Raw genomic sequence first — 20,364 nt, forward strand, 5'->3', positions numbered from 1 at the left:
GGACGGGAATGAGGAGCACTAAAACCGGTCTTGCTATTTACGGGTTTTCCGAGGCCAGAGTACAGTCCAGGAAGTGGGCCACGGTTGGCATTACATGCTGTTGGCTCCCTCTGTATGTGCCACGATTCGAGGAATTTTCTGGGTCCCCACCGCTGTTCACGTGCCAAGGTGACGGCACCCTTGTAGTCGAACACGTGTCCCGTTGTCCAGCAATGATCCACGAGCTCGGTCTTTGACCTAGTTGCGTTGGTCGCCTTTTCAACGTCTCGTCTGTGTTCTTTAACGCGGGTGTCCCGTTTCCTGCCTGTCTCACCTACGTACGTGGCATTGCACTCCAAACAACATAGCCTATAAACAACACCGCTTTCGCTTCCAGGTGGGGTGGGATCTTTTGGCCTTGAAATGATGTGTCGAAGTTTCATATGGGGTTTGAAACAAGTCTTTATCCCCAAAGGTAGTAGAATGCGCCGAATACGCTCCGAAACCCCTTTGACGTAGGGAATTGAGATGGTCCCATTATGTGTGGAAGGTTCTTTTGGCTGCCTGTCTTCTCTACGCCTGCGCGTGTCGTCGATAAACTTCTGGGGATAACCTCGTTTCCTAAGCAGTTCATTGACGGTGGTCTCTTCTGAAGATTGAAGTTGAGAGTCGGAGGCGAGACGCTCAGCACGATCCAACAGGGTTCTGACGACGGCTCGCTTGTGTTCGGTAGGGTGGTGGGAATTAAAGTCCAGGAAGTTGCCAGTGTCGCAGGCCTTACGGTAGACCGTTGTTTTGATTTGTCCTACTTGGTCGTGATGTACATTTACGTCCAAAAAAGGAAGCACGTTGTTTTTCTCGATTTCATAAGTAAACTGAATAGAAGGTTCAACACTGTTTAGGACCGAATGGAAGGCATCGATGTGAACCCTGCTTAAAATCCCAAAGGTGTCGTCAACGTACCGTCGGTAGAATTTAATGGGGCAGGGCGCTTGCTCTAGTGCAGATTCCTGCACGTGCTCCATGACCAAGTTGGCCAGTGTCACGGACACTGGGCTACCCATTGGGCAGCCCTCAGTCTGATGGTACATCTCCTGATTGAACGTGAAGTATGTTTGTTTGAGGCAAAAGCGCAGCAGGACAATAATGTCTTCCACAGTCAGAGAAGTACGTGCACTGAGGGTGGCATCATCACGGAGCCGCTTTTCGGCGACCCTCACCGCGAGAGTGGTCGGAACGTTTGTGAAAAGGGACACCTCGTCGAAAGACACCATCACGTCGTCATCCTCGAGTACGCGCTCACGCACCAGCTCCACAAACTCACGAGAGTTCCGAACCGTCAGGGCGTTGGCTCCAGTTACGGGCGAGATGATGTCAACCAGGTCCTTGGCGAGGTTATAAGTTGGGGAACCAATGAAGGACACAATAGGGCGCAAGGGGCATTCTGGTTTGTGTACTCTGGGGAGGCCGTACAGCTTTGGAGTGGAACCGTCGGACGAGAAAAGATGACGGTATGTAGACTCGTCGAGGTGGCCCTTCTTTTTTAGGTGCCGGAGGTGTTCATTGAGACAACGCTCAGATTTCGCTGTGGGGTCATTGGAAAGTTTCACAAAATGTTTCTTGTCACTTAAAATGGTCTGCATCTTGGCCTGGTAGTCGGTCTTGTCTAGAATGACGGTCCCCTTCCCCTTGTCAGACTCCGCCACATAAAAGACAGCACTGGTGTGAACCTAGCTCGCAGCCGCGTAGCAGCTACCTTGTCTGTCGCAAGAGTAAGCCCGGCTAACCTGAGCTGCCAAGAACAAGCGGCGCTGCGTGACCTCAAGTCGGACGAAAATATAATAATTCTCTCTGCTGACAAGGGGAAGGGGACCGTCATTCTAGACAAGACCGACTACCAGGCCAAGATGCAGACCATTTTAAGTGACAAGAAACATTTTGTGAAACTTTCCAATGACCCCACAGCGAAATCTGAGCGTTGTCTCAATGAACACCTCCGGCACCTAAAAAAGAAGGGCCACCTCGACGAGTCTACATACCGTCATCTTTTCTCGTCCGACGGTTCCACTCCAAAGCTGTACGGCCTCCCCAAAGTACACAAACCAGAATGCCCCTTGCGCCCTATTGTGTCCTTCATTGGTTCCCCAACTTATAACCTCGCCAAGCACCTGGTTGACATCATCTCGCCCGTAACTGGAGCCAACGCCCTGACGGTTCGGAACTCTCGTGAGTTTGTGGAGCTGGTGCGTGAGCGCGTACTCGAGGATGACGACGTGATGGTGTCTTTCGACGTGGTGTCCCTTTTCACAAACGTTCCGACCACTCTCGCGGTGAGGGTCGCCGAAAAGCGGCTCCGTGATGATGCCACCCTCAGTGCACGTACTTCTCTGACTGTGGAAGACATTATTGTCCTGCTGCGCTTTTGCCTCAAACAAACATACTTCACGTTCAATCAGGAGATGTACCATCAGACTGAGGGCTGCCCAATGGGTAGCCCAGTGTCCGTGACACTGGCCAACTTGGTCATGGAGCACGTGCAGGAATCTGCACTAGAGCAAGCGCCCTGCCCCATTAAATTCTACCGACGGTACGTTGACGACACCTTTGTGATTTTAAGCAGGGTTCACATCGATGCCTTCCATTCGGTCCTAAACAGTGTTGAACCTTCTATTCAGTTTACTTATGAAATCGAGAAAAACAACGTGCTTCCTTTTTTGGACGTAAATGTACATCACGACCAAGTAGGACAAATCAAAACAACGGTCTACCGTAAGGCCTGCGACACTGGCAACTTCCTGGACTTTAATTCCCACCACCCTACCGAACACAAGCGAGCCGTCGTCAGAACCCTGTTGGATCGTGCTGAGCGTCTCGCCTCCGACTCTCAACTTCAATCTTCAGAAGAGACCACCGTCAATGAACTGCTTAGGAAACGAGGTTATCCCCAGAAGTTTATCGACGACACGCGCAGGCGTAGAGAAGACAGGCAGCCAAAAGAACCTTCCACACATAATGGGACCATCTCAATTCCCTACGTCAAAGGGGTTTCGGAGCGTATTCGGCGCATTCTACTACCTTTGGGGATAAAGACTTGTTTCAAACCCCATATGAAACTTCGACACATCATTTCAAGGCCAAAAGATCCCACCCCACCTGGAAGCGAAAGCGGTGTTGTTTATAGGCTATGTTGTTTGGAGTGCAATGCCACGTACGTAGGTGAGACAGGCAGGAAACGGGACACCCGCATTAAAGAACACAGACGAGACGTTGAAAAGGCGACCAACGCAACTAGGTCAAAGACTGAGCTCGTGGATCATTGCTGGACAACGGGACACGTGTTCGACTACAAGGGTGCCGTCACCTTGGCACGTGAACAGCGGTGGGGACCCAGAAAATTCCTCGAATCGTGGCACATACAAAGGGAGCCAACAGCATGTAATGCCAACCGTGGCCCACTTCCTGGACTGTACTCTGGCCTCGGAAAACCCGTAAATAGCAAGACCGGTTTTAGTGCTCCTCATTCCCGTCCCTAGACTTGCACTGATGATGTCTCCCGCATAGGAGACGAAACGTCTAAATAAATTGTTATTTCCCGTTGCGTTAAGTCGGTGACAATTTTTTCATTCTCTTGCATTGTAATGTAGGACAAACAGTTTTGTCTTACCTTCATATTTTGGCGACTTCATGGGCGCCTACTTAATCCCTTACCATCCTAAATGTGTATAGCAGCGTTCATAACTGCACTCTTATATTAGTTCTGTTGATTATAATCTACTGAGAGATATCACATTCACTGCATCCTACCAAAGTGAGAATGGACAGACATGATACTCAGATTACATTTATCATAGTGACCCTGCTCCCTCACGCTCAACTGAAGAAGTCCTTATGTTTTGAAGTGCCTCATCCACTACAGTGCCCTTCAAGTTCATCAGACATTGGCGATCCTGGTACGGTACTGTTACCTTCTCTAAAACTGATTTGTTGTATTAGCACGGAAACAGCATGTTGAGGCACGAAATTGTTTAGCTTAATTTCTGTTGCTGTTGTATCTAATTTGCCATCTGGACAATGCATTTTGATTGAAGCATAAAAAAGAATAACGTTCTTCTGCATTGCACATGTTTTCAACACGATCACCTGCAACAGCCACGCTCGCATTGCTCTAATACAGTTCTTTTTGTGAAAATGCAGTAGCTTAAGAAAACAACTGTCTTGTCAGAAATACACCCGCAGGCCAGATAGATGCCGAAGTAGTGGTGCTGTACATGATCTCTGTGTGTTGTGTGCCAATAAAGATTGAATTCGCTTTCCACACATTGATGTAGTGCATACCGGTTGACGCGAAAAACGCGCAACGCATAACAATGGAGGCGCATAGGAGTCGCGGCGCATAGAGCACGCGGCCTGCAACGTGGAGGCGCATAGAAGCCGTGGCGGTTAACCCCTGCGGCGGATATATCCGGCCTTAGAGTAAGCGCTATAAATTTGCAAAGAAATACCACTTATTTATCCGCCACCGGGTTTAGACTGTAATACCCGAAGACATGGGAATTAGTCCGACATATCGAAATACAGATACATAATAGTCCCTAGTATTTCATTACAGTGTAGACCACCGCACCCTTAATGAAAAGCAAGGGTAATACCCGCTGACATGGGAATAGTCGCACAATATCGTAATCCAGATAGACAGTCCCACAGTGTCCCATTACAGTGCAGTCACCCGCATTTTCGATGAAACGCATGAGTAATACCCGCAGCCATATGAATAGCGCCACAATATCGTAATCCAGATGGACAGCCCCACAGTATCGCATTACAGTGCTGAAAGCCACATTCTTTTATGAAAAATATAGGTAATACCCGCAGACATGGGCATAATCCCACAATATCGTAATCCAGATAGACAGTCTCACGGTATCCCATTACAGTGCAGAAACCTACATTTCTAGTGAAAGGCATGGGTAATGCCTGCAGACATGGGAATAGTCCCACAATATCGTAAACGAAGAAGAGAATCCCCCAGTATCCCATTACAGTACAGACAACCACATTTCTGATGAAAAGCATGGGTAATACTCGTAGACATGGGAATAGTCCCACAATATCGTAATCCAGATCGACAGTCCCCCAGTATCCCACTACAATGCAGACAGCCACATTTTTGATGAAAAGCATGGGTAATACGCGCAGACATGGGAATAGTCCCACAATATCGTAAACGAAGTAGACAGTTCCTCAGGATCCCATTACAGTGCAGAAACCCACATTTTTAATTAAAAGCATGGGTAATACCTGCAGGCATAGGAATAGTCCCATAATATCGTAAACGGAGTAGAAAGTCCACTGCATCCCATTAGAGTGCAGACACCCACATTTTTTATGAAAAGCATGGACTATACCCGTAGACATGGGACTAGTCCCACAATATCGTAATCTAGATAGACAGTCCCCCGGTATCCCATTACAGTGCGAACAACCACATTTTTGGTGAAAAGCATGGGTAATATCCGCAAACATGGGAGTAGCCCCACAATGTAGCAATCCAGATATACAGTCCCACAGTATCCCATTAGGGTGCAGAAACCCGCCGTTTTTAAAGAAAAGCATGGGTAATACCCGCAGACATGGGAATTGTCCCACAATATCGTAGCCCAGATAGGCAGTCCCGCAGTATCCAATTACAGTGCATATATCTACATTTTAAATGAAAAACATGCGTAATACCCCTAGACATGCGAATAGTCCCACAATATCCCATTGCGGTGCAGAAACCAGTATTTTTAATGGAAGCCATGGCTGATACCCGTATAGGTAGGCACCGCACTGAAGTACTCCTAAAAAGTCACATAACCTACGAATAGTCAAGGTAAAGTGGATTTTATATAAAAGTGGACTAATTTGGGTGACAAATGGGTTAAACTATGTGAAATGAGGATCGAAAATAATAAAGGGGGATTAAGTCTGATGGAAAAAGGAGTAAATGTCATGGTGTAACGATTAAAATGTACGACAAGAGGATCAATGACGGCGGAAAAGGCTGTAGTACATCACGTCGAAGCAAACGTTCAGACAGCTTGCGGTGCTCGTAACTGAGACATAAGGAAAGACACGGTAATACGGCTTTATGGTGTCATGTGGCTGCTTTTGGTCGTGATAGTCAGTCGATCCAGTCGTGATTCATTCGAGTCGTTTACATGAGGCGAGTAATGATGATACCAACCGCGATCATCTACTACCTGCACTGAGCACAAGCGGAGATGGTTTCACCAGTAAGTTCCTGGGGTGTGCCATTCTTTCTTTCGTCCGTTTCTTTATATGTATGGGAACTCATTCCAGTATTTGAAGCAAATTAGCATCCTTTACGCTCTCTACTCTCCTTGTTACACCTATTTAGTGGCTGTGATATACTTTTTTTTTTCGGTTTGTTCGTCATCAGTTCAGATGTCGTATACCCCGTACGAAACGCCGTATCAGGCGCATATCCGAGTATGATCAGATAAATGGCGACTATGTTCCCGCTACATTCAACTTTTAGACCAGGACCCATTCAATCCCAGAATAAACTAGCGGAACAAATCCTCATTCCTTAATAATTCCTGATTGCCATTCCCGCCCAATTTGAGGTTTAGTCGGAATCAGGTCTAATGGAAGAAACCTCATCTTAATTTTCTTACGGGATATATACCGAAAAATGTTGCCAGTCACGGCCGCTATCACTTACGATATCAAATAAGCTATTGTAGGTCAGCTCTGTTGTGGACAAAGCTATTGCGCCATTCAGACCAGGTCGACAGTTTCTTTCATGGTTGTTTTGCATACGGGGGTAGTTATTGAAGAGAAACACGGGCGGGCTTATGAGAGCATACCGAAATTTATCCTGCTTAGTGCATCTATCCCTAAAATATGATTTCAAGGAGAGCTGTGAGTTCGTCTTGTTCCTCAAGATCTGATCACTGCCATAAAAAAACGCTCACAAGGAAAGTCAATTTAACGTTTTTTCGCGAGTTGGACTGTGACAGCCAAGGTAAGACAGCCATAAGAAACAAGGCGAAAAGTCACAGATCTCCATGAAATCATTATTTAGGATCGTCGTTACGCACTAAAGTGTCTTCATATAGCGTACAGTGTAAGTGTCGTCAGTCCTGGTACACCCGCCCTGACCTGAATACCTGACCTGAATAACGCATTATCATTGTTTTGTACATTAGAGAAATGCCCGGAATCAGCTATCCGGTATCGAAAGTGGTAGCACCGGCGGCTGACAACATCGAGCGTCTTGGAAAGCTGGTCACAACCAACGTTTCCATTTTCTTCTTTCTACATCTACCTACCTAGCTAACATTTTTTTTGTTATATATAATTGGGGTGTTGGCGCACAATGCAAAAAAAAAACTGCATATCGCAGCCTCTAAGTAAGTTTCGCAAGAAGAGTAGGCAGCTAAAACGATGCTAATTTGTCTTTAATACTGGAACAAGTCGCCGTACATATACGAAAAAAATGATGAAAGAAAGACTGACACACCTCAGGAAATTACTGGTAATTTCTCGGCTCTCCTGGTGAATTACGTATTCTCCACCTGTGTCCAGTGCGAGTAGTACTAGATCGCTGTTGATGTCGTCATTACTGTGCTCATTTCAACGACTCCACGGACAGATGCCACCAAGGCCATAAGCAGCAATTTCGTACCATAATGGCTGAGTAGACCCACTATCTTCATGCCCTTCTTGATCTCGCGTTTACCGGGAGCTGACTGAAAGGTTGCTTCGTCGTAGTGCACATGATGGCAAGATTGATGAGCTCTCACTGCACTACCGTCGCGTCTCGAAGAAGGAAAACACGTGCTTGCTGTTCAATGAAGCGACTGCTTATCGTTTTCTTCCCATATAATGTTTTGGGAACTTTTTTTTGTCATCTGCTGTTCAATCACTGGGTTTTGTAGTCAGTATATTTTGCCTACGAATGCGTATGGAGTAGCCAGACCCTAACCCGTCGGGACTAATACATCAGTATTTTTTTCTGTTTCCTTCTAACTCTAACTGTTGGAACGAGCCTTGTTAGAGCAATTATTCTTCCTCTAATTTTCGATCATTGAGCTCATTCGGCCCTTCAACTCCCAAATGTTGGTTCGTAATGGTTTATTTGGTTTGTGTTAATCTTTCATTGTATGTACATGTATTATTGTATGTATATGTATGAGTGTTCAGTAAAATGTCTCAGTGTTGTTAAACTATCCTGTTCATGAATCTATCGAGTTAGCACAGCGCATCGGCCCGCCACCGACGATTGACTCCATCGTCTTGCTTTGGCCCTGCCTCACATGGCGCAGCCGATAGATGTCTACACAGCGTTTACAACACAAAACAACAATGTACTTGACGTTTCGGGTCCCATACGGGTTCCATCATCAGAACTGAGCCGTCCAATCCGCTGCTGCCGATTTATGTACCAGTGGGGTGTAACAGTCTGGGAGAGGGCCAGGGTGCTTCTTGAGAGTATCTTTTGTTTTCTTTATGTACCAGGATTCGAGGTGCTTCCGTACACCCCACTTGGTTTCCCGTGCAAGGGTGAATGGATTATCAAGGTCTACCACGTGTCCCACCTTACACGCGTGTTCACTTAGTTCAGTCCTGTTTAGGGCAGATTTCTCGATATCTTTCTTGTACTCTTTCATTCGAGTCTTCGTTTTCCTTCCCGTCTCCCCGATGTATACCGCCGGGCAGTCTTGACAAGATATCTTGTATACAACGGCCCCTTTCATCTTCAGGCGGCGTTCTGTCATTTGGATGACAAATCAGGCTTCTCAGTGTTGACATGGGCTTGAAGGGGTCTTCATGTTTATCTGAGACAGTACACGCCTGATCGGTTCCGATAGACCTTTGATGTAAGGGATGGTGGCGTATATGGGTTTGTCCTGGGTTTCACCAGGTATCTCCGGGCGGGGCGATAACATTCGATTGTATGTGTCATTAATGAAAGATTTCGCATAGGCCCTTCTTTGAAGGTTTCTTTTTGCTTGTGTGATTTCTTCCTGCCTCGCTTGGGGTTCTGAGGAGATCTTAATGGTACGTGAGAGGAGGGAACGAACTACTGACCGCGTCTACTCCAGCGAGTCCCCTGAAGTATAGTGGAGAACTTGGCCTGTGTCACATGGTTTCCTGTAGACCGATGTCCTCAAAGCACCATATTGGCCCCTATTTACCAAGATGTAAAGGAAGGCGATATTTCCATTAGTTTCTTCCTCGTGCGTGAACTGAATGCTCTGATGAATGCTGTTCAGCTTATTAGAGAATGCGTCAATAAAAATCATCTTAATAATCACAAATGTGTCGTCAACATAACGTCGGTAGAAGGCCACATGAGGTCCTGAATCCGCTAGGGCTTTGTCTTCAACGTATTCCATGACTAAATTGGCAGTGGTCATTGATATTGAACTGCCCATAGGGCATCCGTCGGTTTGTTTAAAAAACTTGCCCTTGAACTCGAAGAAGGTTTGTCCCAGACACAGATTTAAAAGCTCTAAAATGTCGTCCACTGTAATATCAGTGCGGTCTTCTAAGTCGTCGTCATTTTCCAGCTTCGCACGAATTATCGATGGCGCCAAGTCGACCGCCACATTGGTGAACAGGGATACGACATCATATGACATTATGACATCATTATGAGATACGCAGAAGTCACGGATGAGGTCACAAAACTCCGCAGAATTTTTTTACCGAGCGCCCGTTCATGCCAGTTAAAGGCGTGAATAACTCGGATAAGAACTTGGACAGGTTATAAGAGGGTGCTCCTACGAAAGAGACAATGGGGCGAAGGGGGCAACCATCCTTATGGGCTTTCGGGAAGCCGTAAGCTTTCGGTGTGGCGCCATCAGATGAGTATAGTTTCCAGTATATGCCTTCTGAGATCTGTCCTTTTGTCCTCAGCTTCCTGAGAGCGGCAACTAGGTATCTTTCTTTTGGAGGTGGGCGTCGGGTCACCAGGAAGTTCCATAAAGTGCGCCTGGTCCTGCAGGATGGAATTCATCTTGTTGTCGTAATCATCGCGATTCAGGACGACTATTCCTTTCCCTTTGGCCGCGGGTAGTATGATGATTGCTTTGTCGTTGGCGGAGGTTGTTCATGGCGTTACGTTCAGCCCTTGTCATATTTGAAGATGGGGGTTTCGAGTTCTGTAATATTCCCATGATTCTGTTCCTGGCTGATATCACTGCTGTCTTGTCTTTCATGTTCCGTAGTTTATCCTCTATCTCCGAGACAATTTGGCTGACAGGTATATTTCGTGCCGTCACAGCGAAGTTAATACCTTTGGTTAATACGGAGAGGTGATCATCGCTTAATGTCTTTGAAGAGAGGTTAAAGGGGCCGTAAACAGGCCACCAAACATTTCTGAAATAATGATACCCCATGAAAGAACGCAGATCATAATACCCAAACATACATTTCGTTCGGCTCGTGCCAGCTCATTGACCCATATAACTTCTTTCAAAGATGAGTAACCAGCGAGCCTCTCCACCACGCATACGTCACATGGCTACGTAGCGTTGGCCATCCAGTCGGGGGACCGAGCTGCGCACATGACGTTTCAAATTACCAGCCAATAAACATACTTCGTTATCAGCTGTGAGTCGGAGCGCTCAGTTTGTTTGTGTGAAACGACGTTTTGCGCTCCGTGGTTCCGAAATTCAACGTCATGACAGCTTCAACATCTCCTGCTGGCGCAAACGTCAACAGTTGGGCTGCTATCACATGACGCGATTCGAACCCGGGTTCCTCCCAGTCACGACATGACATGGCCAGCACGCTATCCACAGTACCACGCGAGCTGGTGCCGCGATGCCGCGTGGCTCAAACCAAGGTACGGCAGCCCAGTATTCGGAACCATTCGAAGATGACGAAGATATTCCATCGCGCACCTACCAAAGATTCCGGGACTGTAGTCCCGGATATTCATTCGCGCTCGCGGTGTGCTGCGTGCTACTGCCCAGAAAACGTAGTGCGCGTATGACACCTAAATTAAAGGCATTTCTTTTTCAGTTTGAGGCTGTAACAGTTTAGATTTTGAATAGAAGAGGATTCACGTTCATCTAGTCCAATTCCTGATTTGAAATAAAATCATACGTGGAACACTCGATCCTAATTGGTGAGGAAAGCGCTACGTCAAAATGACGTAAAGTTAGAGCGCGGGCCAGAGCTAAAATGCGAAAGGGTGCAGTGAATATTTCATCGGTATGCAAGCCCCTTTTGTTTTTGAGCGTTAGTAATTGCAAGGAGTTTTCACTGCATAAGTTTCAATAATATAACGCAAACAAATGTGCACCTTTAACCCCAGTAGTCTTATCGGCTTGTTCAAGGTTATTCGGGAGCAGAAGGTTAAGCTTCTTCCGATGTGCGGTTGACCGCTGGTGGTGCTCTAGAAGTTCCGTTTGTTTTCGTGCGACGATGACCTCGTGGAAGTCATTCACGCTGAGGGTGCGCTGAACGCTCTTCTCAGCAGTATGTAGTTCTTTCCTCGTCACTCGGATCACTTCCCTGTTTTGTTGAGCACGAGCCTTCAGACAGTTCCTTTCATAGGTTCTGGTGAGACGTCTACCGTATGTTGTATCCACCAGTGGTTTACAGTGAAGACCAGGAGGGATGACACCGTCGATTCAAGCAGATTTGATTAAAGTAAAGATGACACTGGTATCTAGTCAGCTTCGTCACCAGGTTGAGATAACGACGGGTAGCGGTCAGGGCGGCGTATCCATACGTCTCTTTCCATACGTCTCTTTAACGTATCTGAATATAGTCCAGAGGCAGGGAGTAGACGTGCCTCTCGACTATATTCAGATACGTTAAAGAGACGTATCGATACGCCGCCCTGACCGCCACCCCTCGTTATCTCAACCTGGCGACGAAGCTGACTAGATACCAGTGTCATCTTCACTTTAAACAAATCTGCTTGAATCGACGTGTCATCCCTCCTGGTCTTCACTGTAAACCACTATGTGGATACAGCATACGGTAGACGTCTCACCATAACCTACGAAAGGAACTGTCTGAAGGCTGGTGCTCAACAGAACAGGGAAGTGATCCGAGTGACGAGGAAAGAATTACATACTGCTGAGAAGAGCGTTCAGCGCACCCTCAGCGTGAATGACTTGCACCAGGTCATCGTCGCACGAAAACAAGCGGAACTTCTAGAGCACCACCAGTGGTCAACTGCACATCGGAAGAAGCTTAACCTTCTGCTCTCGAATAACCTTGAACAAGCCGATAAGACTACTGTGGTTTACCTCTCTTCAAAGACATTAAACGATGATCACCTCTCCGTATTAACCAAAGGTATGAACTTCGCTGTCACGCCACAAAATATACCTGTCAGCCAAATTGTCTTGGGGATAGAGGATAAACTATGGAACGTGAAAGACAAGACACCAGTGATATTAGCCAGGAACAGAATCATGGGAATATTACAGAACTCGAAACCCCCATCTTCAAATATGACAAGGGCTGAACGTAACGCCATGAACGACCTCCGCAACGACAAAGCAATCATCATACTACCCGCGGACAAAGGGAAAGGAACAGTCGTCCTGAATCGCGATGATTACGGCAACAAGATGAATTCCATCCTGCAGGACCTGTAGGAGCAGGATTGTCTCTTTCGTAGGAGCACCCTCTTATAACCCGCCCAAGTTCTTATCCGAGTTATTGACGCCTTTAACTGGCATGAACGGGCGCTCGGTAAAAAATTCTGCGGAGTTTTGTGACCTCATCCGTGACTTCTGCGTATCTCATGATGATGTCATACGATGTCGTCTCCCTGTTCACCAATGTGCCGATCGGCTTGGCGCTATCGATAGTTCGGGCGAAGCTGGAAAATGACGACGACTTACAAGTCGGCACTGATCTTACAGTGGACGGCATTTTAGAGCTTTTAAAGCTGTGTCTGGAACAAACCTTCTTCCAGTTCGAGGGCTAGTTTTTTTAAACAAACCGACGAATGCCCTATGGGCAGTCCAATATCAATGACCATTGCCAATTTAGTCATGGAATACGTTGAAGACAAAGTCCTAGTGGATTCAGGACTTCATGTAGCCTTCTACCGACGTTATGTTGACGACACATTTGTGATTATTAAGATGATTTTTTATTGACGCATTCTCTAATAAGCTGAACAGCATTCAGTTCACGCACGAGGAAGAAATTAATGGAAATATCGCCTACCTTTACATCCTGGTAAATAGGGGCAAATATGGTGCTTTGAGGACATCGGTCTACAGGAAACCATGTGACACAGGCCAAGTTCTCCACTATACTTCAGGGGACTCGCTGGAGTAGAAGCGGTCAGTAGTTCGTTCCCTCCTCTCACGTACCATTAAGATCTCCTCAGAACCCCAAGCGAGGTAGGAAGAAATCACACAAGCAAAAAGAAACCTTCAAAGAAGGGCCTATACGGAATCTTTCATTAATGACACATACCATCGAATGTTATCGCCCCGCCCGGAGATACCTGGTGAAACCCAGGACAAACCCATATACGCCATCATCCCTTACATCAAAGGTCTATCGGAACCCATCAGGCGTCTACTGCCTCAGATAAACATGAAGATCACCTTCAAGCCCATGTCAACACTGAGAAGCCTGATTTGTCATCGAAAGGAAAGAACGCCGCCTGAAGATGAAAGGGGCCGTTGTATACAAGATATCTTGTCAAGACTGCCCGGCGGTATACATCGGGGAGACGGGAAGAAAAACGAAGACTCGAATGAAAGAGCACAAGAAAGACATCGAGAAATCTGCCCTAAACAGGACTGAACTAAGTGAACAATCGTGCAAGGTGGGACACGTGGTGGACCTTGATAATCCATTCACCCTTGCACGGGAAACCAAGTGGGGTGTACGGAAGCATCTCGAATCCTGGTACATAAAGAAAACAAAAGATACTATCAACAAACGCCCTGCCCTCTTCCAGACTGTTACACCCCACTGGTACATAAATAAACAGTAGCGGATAGGACGGCTCACCACTGATGATGGGACCCGTATGGGACCGGAAACGTCAAGTACATTGTTGTTTTGTGTTGTTGCTTGCCGGTGCGCTGAACTTATTAAACATGTCTACTCCCGGCCTCTGGACTATATTCACAGCGTTTACTGAATGCCTTAAATTCACGTTGGTAGACATGATCGACACAAAGTGAGCTACAAAAGAGGAACAGGTACCTGACGACAGGGCCATAAATCTTTGAGAGTTTCCAAAATGTAACATGTTGAAGTTTTCCAAGAAAGGGTAAATATCCAACAAAAGGAAGCCCCCTGGGTCCCGGTGGGAGCTTGCTGGAGTATCCTTTAATGTCCCACCATGAACGGAGTACCATGAATACAATGACGCCAACGAGAAGTGCAGTTGATAGGGAATGGTCCTGGAGGAACTCGAAGACCTAAACAAGAAACCACGATGGTAAAAATGCACAAATAAGCAAGAAAAACGTGTAACGTCGGGGGAAGTGGTCGCAAACGGTTGCATGAATCGACCCAAACTGGTTATATGTACTCAATGTTACTAAATGTGGGTACTCCTTTAAGAAAGTAGGGACTATATGTCGTTTGTGGAGTTGTTTCTTAATAAAAAGGAAACTTACTTTCTACTCCTCTGAATAGAATTACATCCTGTGAATTACATCCTAGAATTACATGCTACATCGGATGCTATTCTTCACGAAATGTACGATTCCACTGAGCTGCACAGCAGAGAGCCTATCAAAGCACGCACGAAGACTTACTGTCGTCCCCAGGTCTAAACTACAGACCACTTTACTGTTTACAAACAGAAGGCGCCATCTGCGCATGCTCGGGGTTGGTGTGGGCAAATCACACTGAGCGCAGCCGCGCGGATGCTTTCCGCAAGTGCGACATCAGCTGTGTTGCACTGCTACACGGTTCTCGGCTGTCGCTTTCGGGCATCGGAGCGTTTCTGAGAACTGCGCTGATTTGCTGCTGTGCACCGATTCATGTTAGCCTCGTTTATTTCTACACAGGTATCTTGAGGGGATTAAAGTCCCTGAAGTGAGAAAAGCACCGTTATCCCATGATCTTGCCGCCTCGACCTTGGATCCCTCGGACGCTGGGACAAGCGCATTAGTGCAGCTGCCAGATTACGTTGAAAAATAAAACTAACTTCTCTCCTGTAAGTTCATTTTACTTTCGCGAAAAATGCAAAGTCCCGGTTTGACTTCATCACTCCCGTAAGTTGTACATGTTTCTAAAGCAGAACGTCGTTGGCATTAAAATGGCTACTACCCCATCTGACGACGCGAAGACAAGAGGAAATAAAATCTCTAACAAATGACACAACTTTTAATTAATCATTTTCTTATTGAGTGAATAGCCCAGACGCAAGAAAATAATCAGAAACCACTTAATCAAAGATGATATTCTGAATATGATTACAATCAAAATCACAACTTTTATTATAAAAAGTCTAAGATTCGTATATGCGACTACCATAATTGCAATAGTGGGGTTTTTACAAGTGCCGATAGATGTAATTAATTGTGCACAAGAGAGACCCTGGAAGAGCATGGGACACATTGAAGAACGACACAAAGAAAGAGGAAATAAAATCTATAACAAAGGACACTACAGTTAAGACAATCTTAATCAATACAATTACAATCAAATTACAAGTTTTATGATAACAAGCCTGAGTCGCGATCACTATTATTGCAAAACTAACAATTTCCCCATTATGAATATTATAAGAAACCACCATTCTATCTTTTTGGTGCCGACTGATGGATGTGAAATATTAAGTATATTTTTAGGTCTAAAAAACAACAAAACTAAGGACGTTTATGGCATGAACATAAAACCAATCAAGTCTCCCAAGCAACACAATGTACTGAAAGTCGAGTGCAATAGGGGTGGACGGGTAGGTAGAAGACCTTGAACAGATTCTTGAACCTAACGAACATTGATAAGACACATACCGTCCACCCCTATTGCACTCGACTTTCAGTACATTGTGCTGCTTGGGCTGTTATTGATGTCCTTGCCTCTTGCCTAGAGTACATTTTCAGTTTCATTATCACAAGGAAAGTTTCCAGAGCAGATGAAACGCTCAAAAGTGTCAAAAGTCTGTTATCTTTAAAGGAGGCGACATAAACAGTCTCGCAAATTACAGACCGATATCGGTATTACCCGTGTTTTCGAAGGGCCTCGAAAATATGGTAGAAACGCGCCTGAGTAGTTTATATTCTAAACATAACGTTCTTACCGACGCTCAGCACGGTTTCCGTAAAGGTAGATCTACCGAAACTGCGCTACTTGTGATAAAGGAATCCATAATTCGTAATCTGGAAAATAAGCTCCTTGCACTTGCTGTATATATACACCTTTCAAAGGCTTTCGACTGCTTATGTCCCAATATTTTATTACAGGGTGTCGAACCGAAACGTTTTTTGTTCCGGTCTTCGTTCCGGTTCTGTCATAAACAGTCCGGTACAGGGTTCTGCTCCGGAGCAAAAAAGAAAAGAACGGTTCATACCGGTTTTAACCGGTTCCGCTTCTGGTGGGTATATTCATTCCCAGAAAAAAAAAATCAATGTTGCAAGATGTAAACCCGTTTATTCCGCATACATGGTATTTAACATTAATAGGCAGCTGTGAAATTGGTAGCTCCTGGTTCCTGTAGGTGACTGTGTGTTCAAATAGACTTTCTCCTTTCTGGAAGCGCATGATACGGACGGACTTGTTTGTGGTGATGTCATAGGTAAAGTAGTTTCTTGCTGGATTGGTGTGATCGCGTCCCATTCGAATGCCTGTTGCTGCTTCCTCGCCAGGAAGCACTACCGCACGAGTGGGACGCAAATCGAGTCACACCTGCGCTCACAAACGCGCTCGACGGCTCCGTTTTGTTTTCTTCGTGTCCTGTCCACAAAAGCGGCGCCACTTCGCACGCGCTTGCCTCGCCAATACGTAGATGTATTCGACTTCACTGCTCTCGAACAAGGAACGCGTTGCGCGACATTACCGATAGAGGAGCCGATACTCAGCCCCCTTGGGTCGCAGTTTAATTGAGGAGAGTTTGGCCGGATGAAATCAAAACGAACACTACGGAACATTGGTAGAGAGCCACATCTGGTCACATGTACCTCTAAGTCTATGTGCGCGAACAATAAAACGTTAAAAAAATGGAGCCAAAGGGTCATACTATAACGACATACATTCCACCTTTCATCCAGTCGTCATCCAGTCAAACGTTGCCTGCCTGACTACTGCTGATGAGGCCCAAGAAGGCCGAAACAGCTGTCCAGTATGGCAAGGCGACCCACAATTTTATGTCGATACTGCCATTTGGTCAGTCCTCTGCGGATAAATCGTGAAAATTAGAAAACCGCCGCTGCCTAGTCGGCTATACATGTGTTCCAGCTCCTTTCCGTCAGATGGCGAAACGGTCGAACGCGGCTTTGCAGACAACATCGAAATCTGAACAAGTGGAACTGAATGCAGAATCGTGCTCTGCAACGCCGCGTTCCACCGTTTCGCCATCTGACGGAAAGAAGCTGAAACACAGGTATAGTCGTTTAGGCAGCTACGATCTTTTTTTTTTCACGATTTATCTGCAGAGAAACAGGCCAAGCGGATTTATCAACATAAAATTTTGGGGCATAATACGTCTTCTAACATCTACTTTGGCTTTCTGACACTGTTCTAATTTGTTTTATCTTCGTTGCAAACCCCGAAGTTTATCTTGGCTAACCCTGTATATATATAATAGACACTAAGGGAAGAAAAGTAGCAGAAGCTCTTTGGCTTCACGTAGAATATGTTTATAAGCCCCAAACGTCGCCACACCAGCAGCTGGTGGCAGCTGGACAGCTGTTTCGGCCTTATTGGGCCATCATCAGCAATGCGTAGGTGGGCGACGTATGAGCGAGTGGGGTCGAAAGGTCACGTGGAACATGATGTCCTCCCGTCAGGGTGAGAGACTTGCCTCTGAAAGTCCAGTGCAAAGCCAGAGGAGTATTACAAACATTATATACATTACATATTTATATACATTATACATACATTACATTATACGCCCCACCCTACAGTCCAGACTTGGCACCGAGTGACTACTTCCTGTTCTCAAACTTGAAGAGGGATCTCAGAGGACGGAAATTTCAAAACGATAGTGAGGTGCAAGAGGCAGTTTTCCAGCATTTTGCGGACAAAACTTCGGACTATTTTTTCAAGGGTATAAGAATGCTGATTGAAAGGCGTCAAAAGTGCATTGAAGTTAAGGGTGACTATGTCGAAAAGTGATACACTTGTTTCGTCTCAATGACTATTAAAAGTTGGTCGGGCCGGAAACTTATGGAACCACCCTCTAAAACCTCGTCCTTGGCGCTGAAAGTAGCTGAAAATAATCGGTGGTTCTATTTTAATGAATCATCATTCTGATGTGGACATTTCGACCATTGCGTTTCCTATGCAGCTTGACGCCACGTATCTTCATAACTATTTAACCTTTTTTTTTTACATATTGTCTGGGGTGGGAAGCATTGCATCGTAAGTTGTGAGGATCCTAAGGTTTGGCTTTGAGGAGATAAAAAATCGAAAATTTGCCTCATTTGTAAAATATGGTACGTTTTGGGAACCTCACAGCTCGGCTCCCAGTTGAGATACCCGGATCTGATACCCGATATCTAAATGACATAATTAACATTGATGTCAATTGTGAATTTATTTCGTATGCAGACGATGCAAGCGTGTTTTCCAGTGGCTCTGATATTGATGTAATAGCCACTACTGCTAACGAGATGCTTTGCAACTTGGAGAAATGGGTTAATTTAAACTCTTCACGCATTAATAATAGTAAAACTGAAGCAATCATATTTCGACCAAAAACAGGAGTGTTAGTCTAAATAAAGACGTAGGATATCTTAATAGTCCTGTTGATAGTGTAAAATGCATCAAATGTTTAAGTGTCATCTTTAACGAACAGTTGCTATGGGATGAACACATTGAATACGTTCGTTACTAGATGAGCAGGTTGATACAAGATCCTTCGATGCATCGAAACAGGAACGAGGACAAACACGAGAGACACGCTACGTTCACATTTAGTACGTTCAGAATAAACTGTGTAAAATATTAGGCATGACCGCTAGGCATAGACACATGTTTCCTTTTCGAAGTAAGCTACTACTATACCGTTCACTGTTCATGTCTCACCTAAACTATTGCCATTTATTCTGGGGTACAACAAGTAAGAATAGTCATCAGGAACGTTTGCGAGCAAAATGAACGATGTTACGAGTAGGAATATATGGTATGCGCGGTGTCTAATTTACGCATTTTCCGTAGATATCCGTCACAAAAAGCCTATTGGGGGTGTTGCCCCAATTCACAATACGACGTACCCGCTATGGGAAGAAAGGGAATTTCGAGACGAACACAATGATGTCGATTACTTTCGGGTATCACAACTGGGGGAGGAGTTATGAGGTTCCCAAAACCTACCATATTTTACAAGTGAGGCAAATTTGCGATTTTTCGTCTCCTGTGAGGCAAATTTTAGGATCTTCACAAATTAGGATGCAATGCTACCCACCCCAGATAATACGTGAAAAAAAAAAGCTGAATGTATGAAATGGTTATGAAGATGCGTGGTGTCAAGCTGCGTAGGAAACTCACATCTGAATGATAATTCATTAAAAATAACCACCAATTATTTTCAACTGCTTTCAGCGCCAATATGCCTGCTAGAGACAAGGCTTTAACATATGTTTGAAAGAGAAAAAAATCGAGATTATGCAACCACCCTGCTGATCCCTCACTGTTATCTGCTGCAGCTGGGATTTTCTCATACAAATCTGCATGATGAGGTACACCACATCATTAAGGCTCCGTCCGGCTGTCCGTTCACAGAATATTTTTAATCAGTTTGACGTGACCCGTATCGGAGCTGGGTCACTCCAGGCCAAATCGCCCAAAGGTCGTGCTCGACCCCCTTCACTTTTTGTTCGAAAAATTATCATGGACTACTTACTGCAAATAAAGGCACTTTACGCAGTTTTACTGGACTATGTTGAACCGCTGTCGATTTAGGCGCGTTCGTCAGAACCGCGAAAACCATGCTACGAAAAAAGTTATCTAGTCAGCAGGATTTTGCGTCTAGGTGTACTTTAGTGACATACAATGAAAGAGCGTGGCCCTAACGTTCTCCCAAGATCACGCCCTTCCCACGTGTTCCATTTTCGGCCAGCGAAACAGGGCTGCTTTTTGGCGTTATTTCTTGCAACTTTGCGCTTTGCTAAGCTCACTTTTCGCACAAGCTGTAAGGTACAAAAATATTCAGCGTGTTCTGGACCTTCCATACTTCAAAGTCACATGCTTTGAAGGCCC

General features: G+C 45.5%; 1 protein-coding gene across 1 annotated transcript in view; it reads right to left on the reverse strand.

Moving 5' to 3' along the window:
* The window catches only part of LOC135371620 (cytochrome P450 2F3-like), a 101,110-nt gene that overhangs the window by 68,900 nt on the left and 11,846 nt on the right, over positions 1 to 20,364 (reverse strand). The window contains exon 2 of the mRNA XM_064605609.1: positions 14,194 to 14,411. Coding sequence (XP_064461679.1) covers positions 14,194 to 14,411 — 218 coding nt within the window. The remainder of the gene's footprint in view (positions 1 to 14,193; positions 14,412 to 20,364) is intronic.

The sequence above is a fragment of the Ornithodoros turicata genome, unplaced genomic scaffold (genome assembly GCF_037126465.1).
Source record: "Ornithodoros turicata isolate Travis unplaced genomic scaffold, ASM3712646v1 Chromosome12, whole genome shotgun sequence".
Lineage (NCBI taxonomy): Eukaryota > Metazoa > Arthropoda > Arachnida > Ixodida > Argasidae > Ornithodoros > Ornithodoros turicata.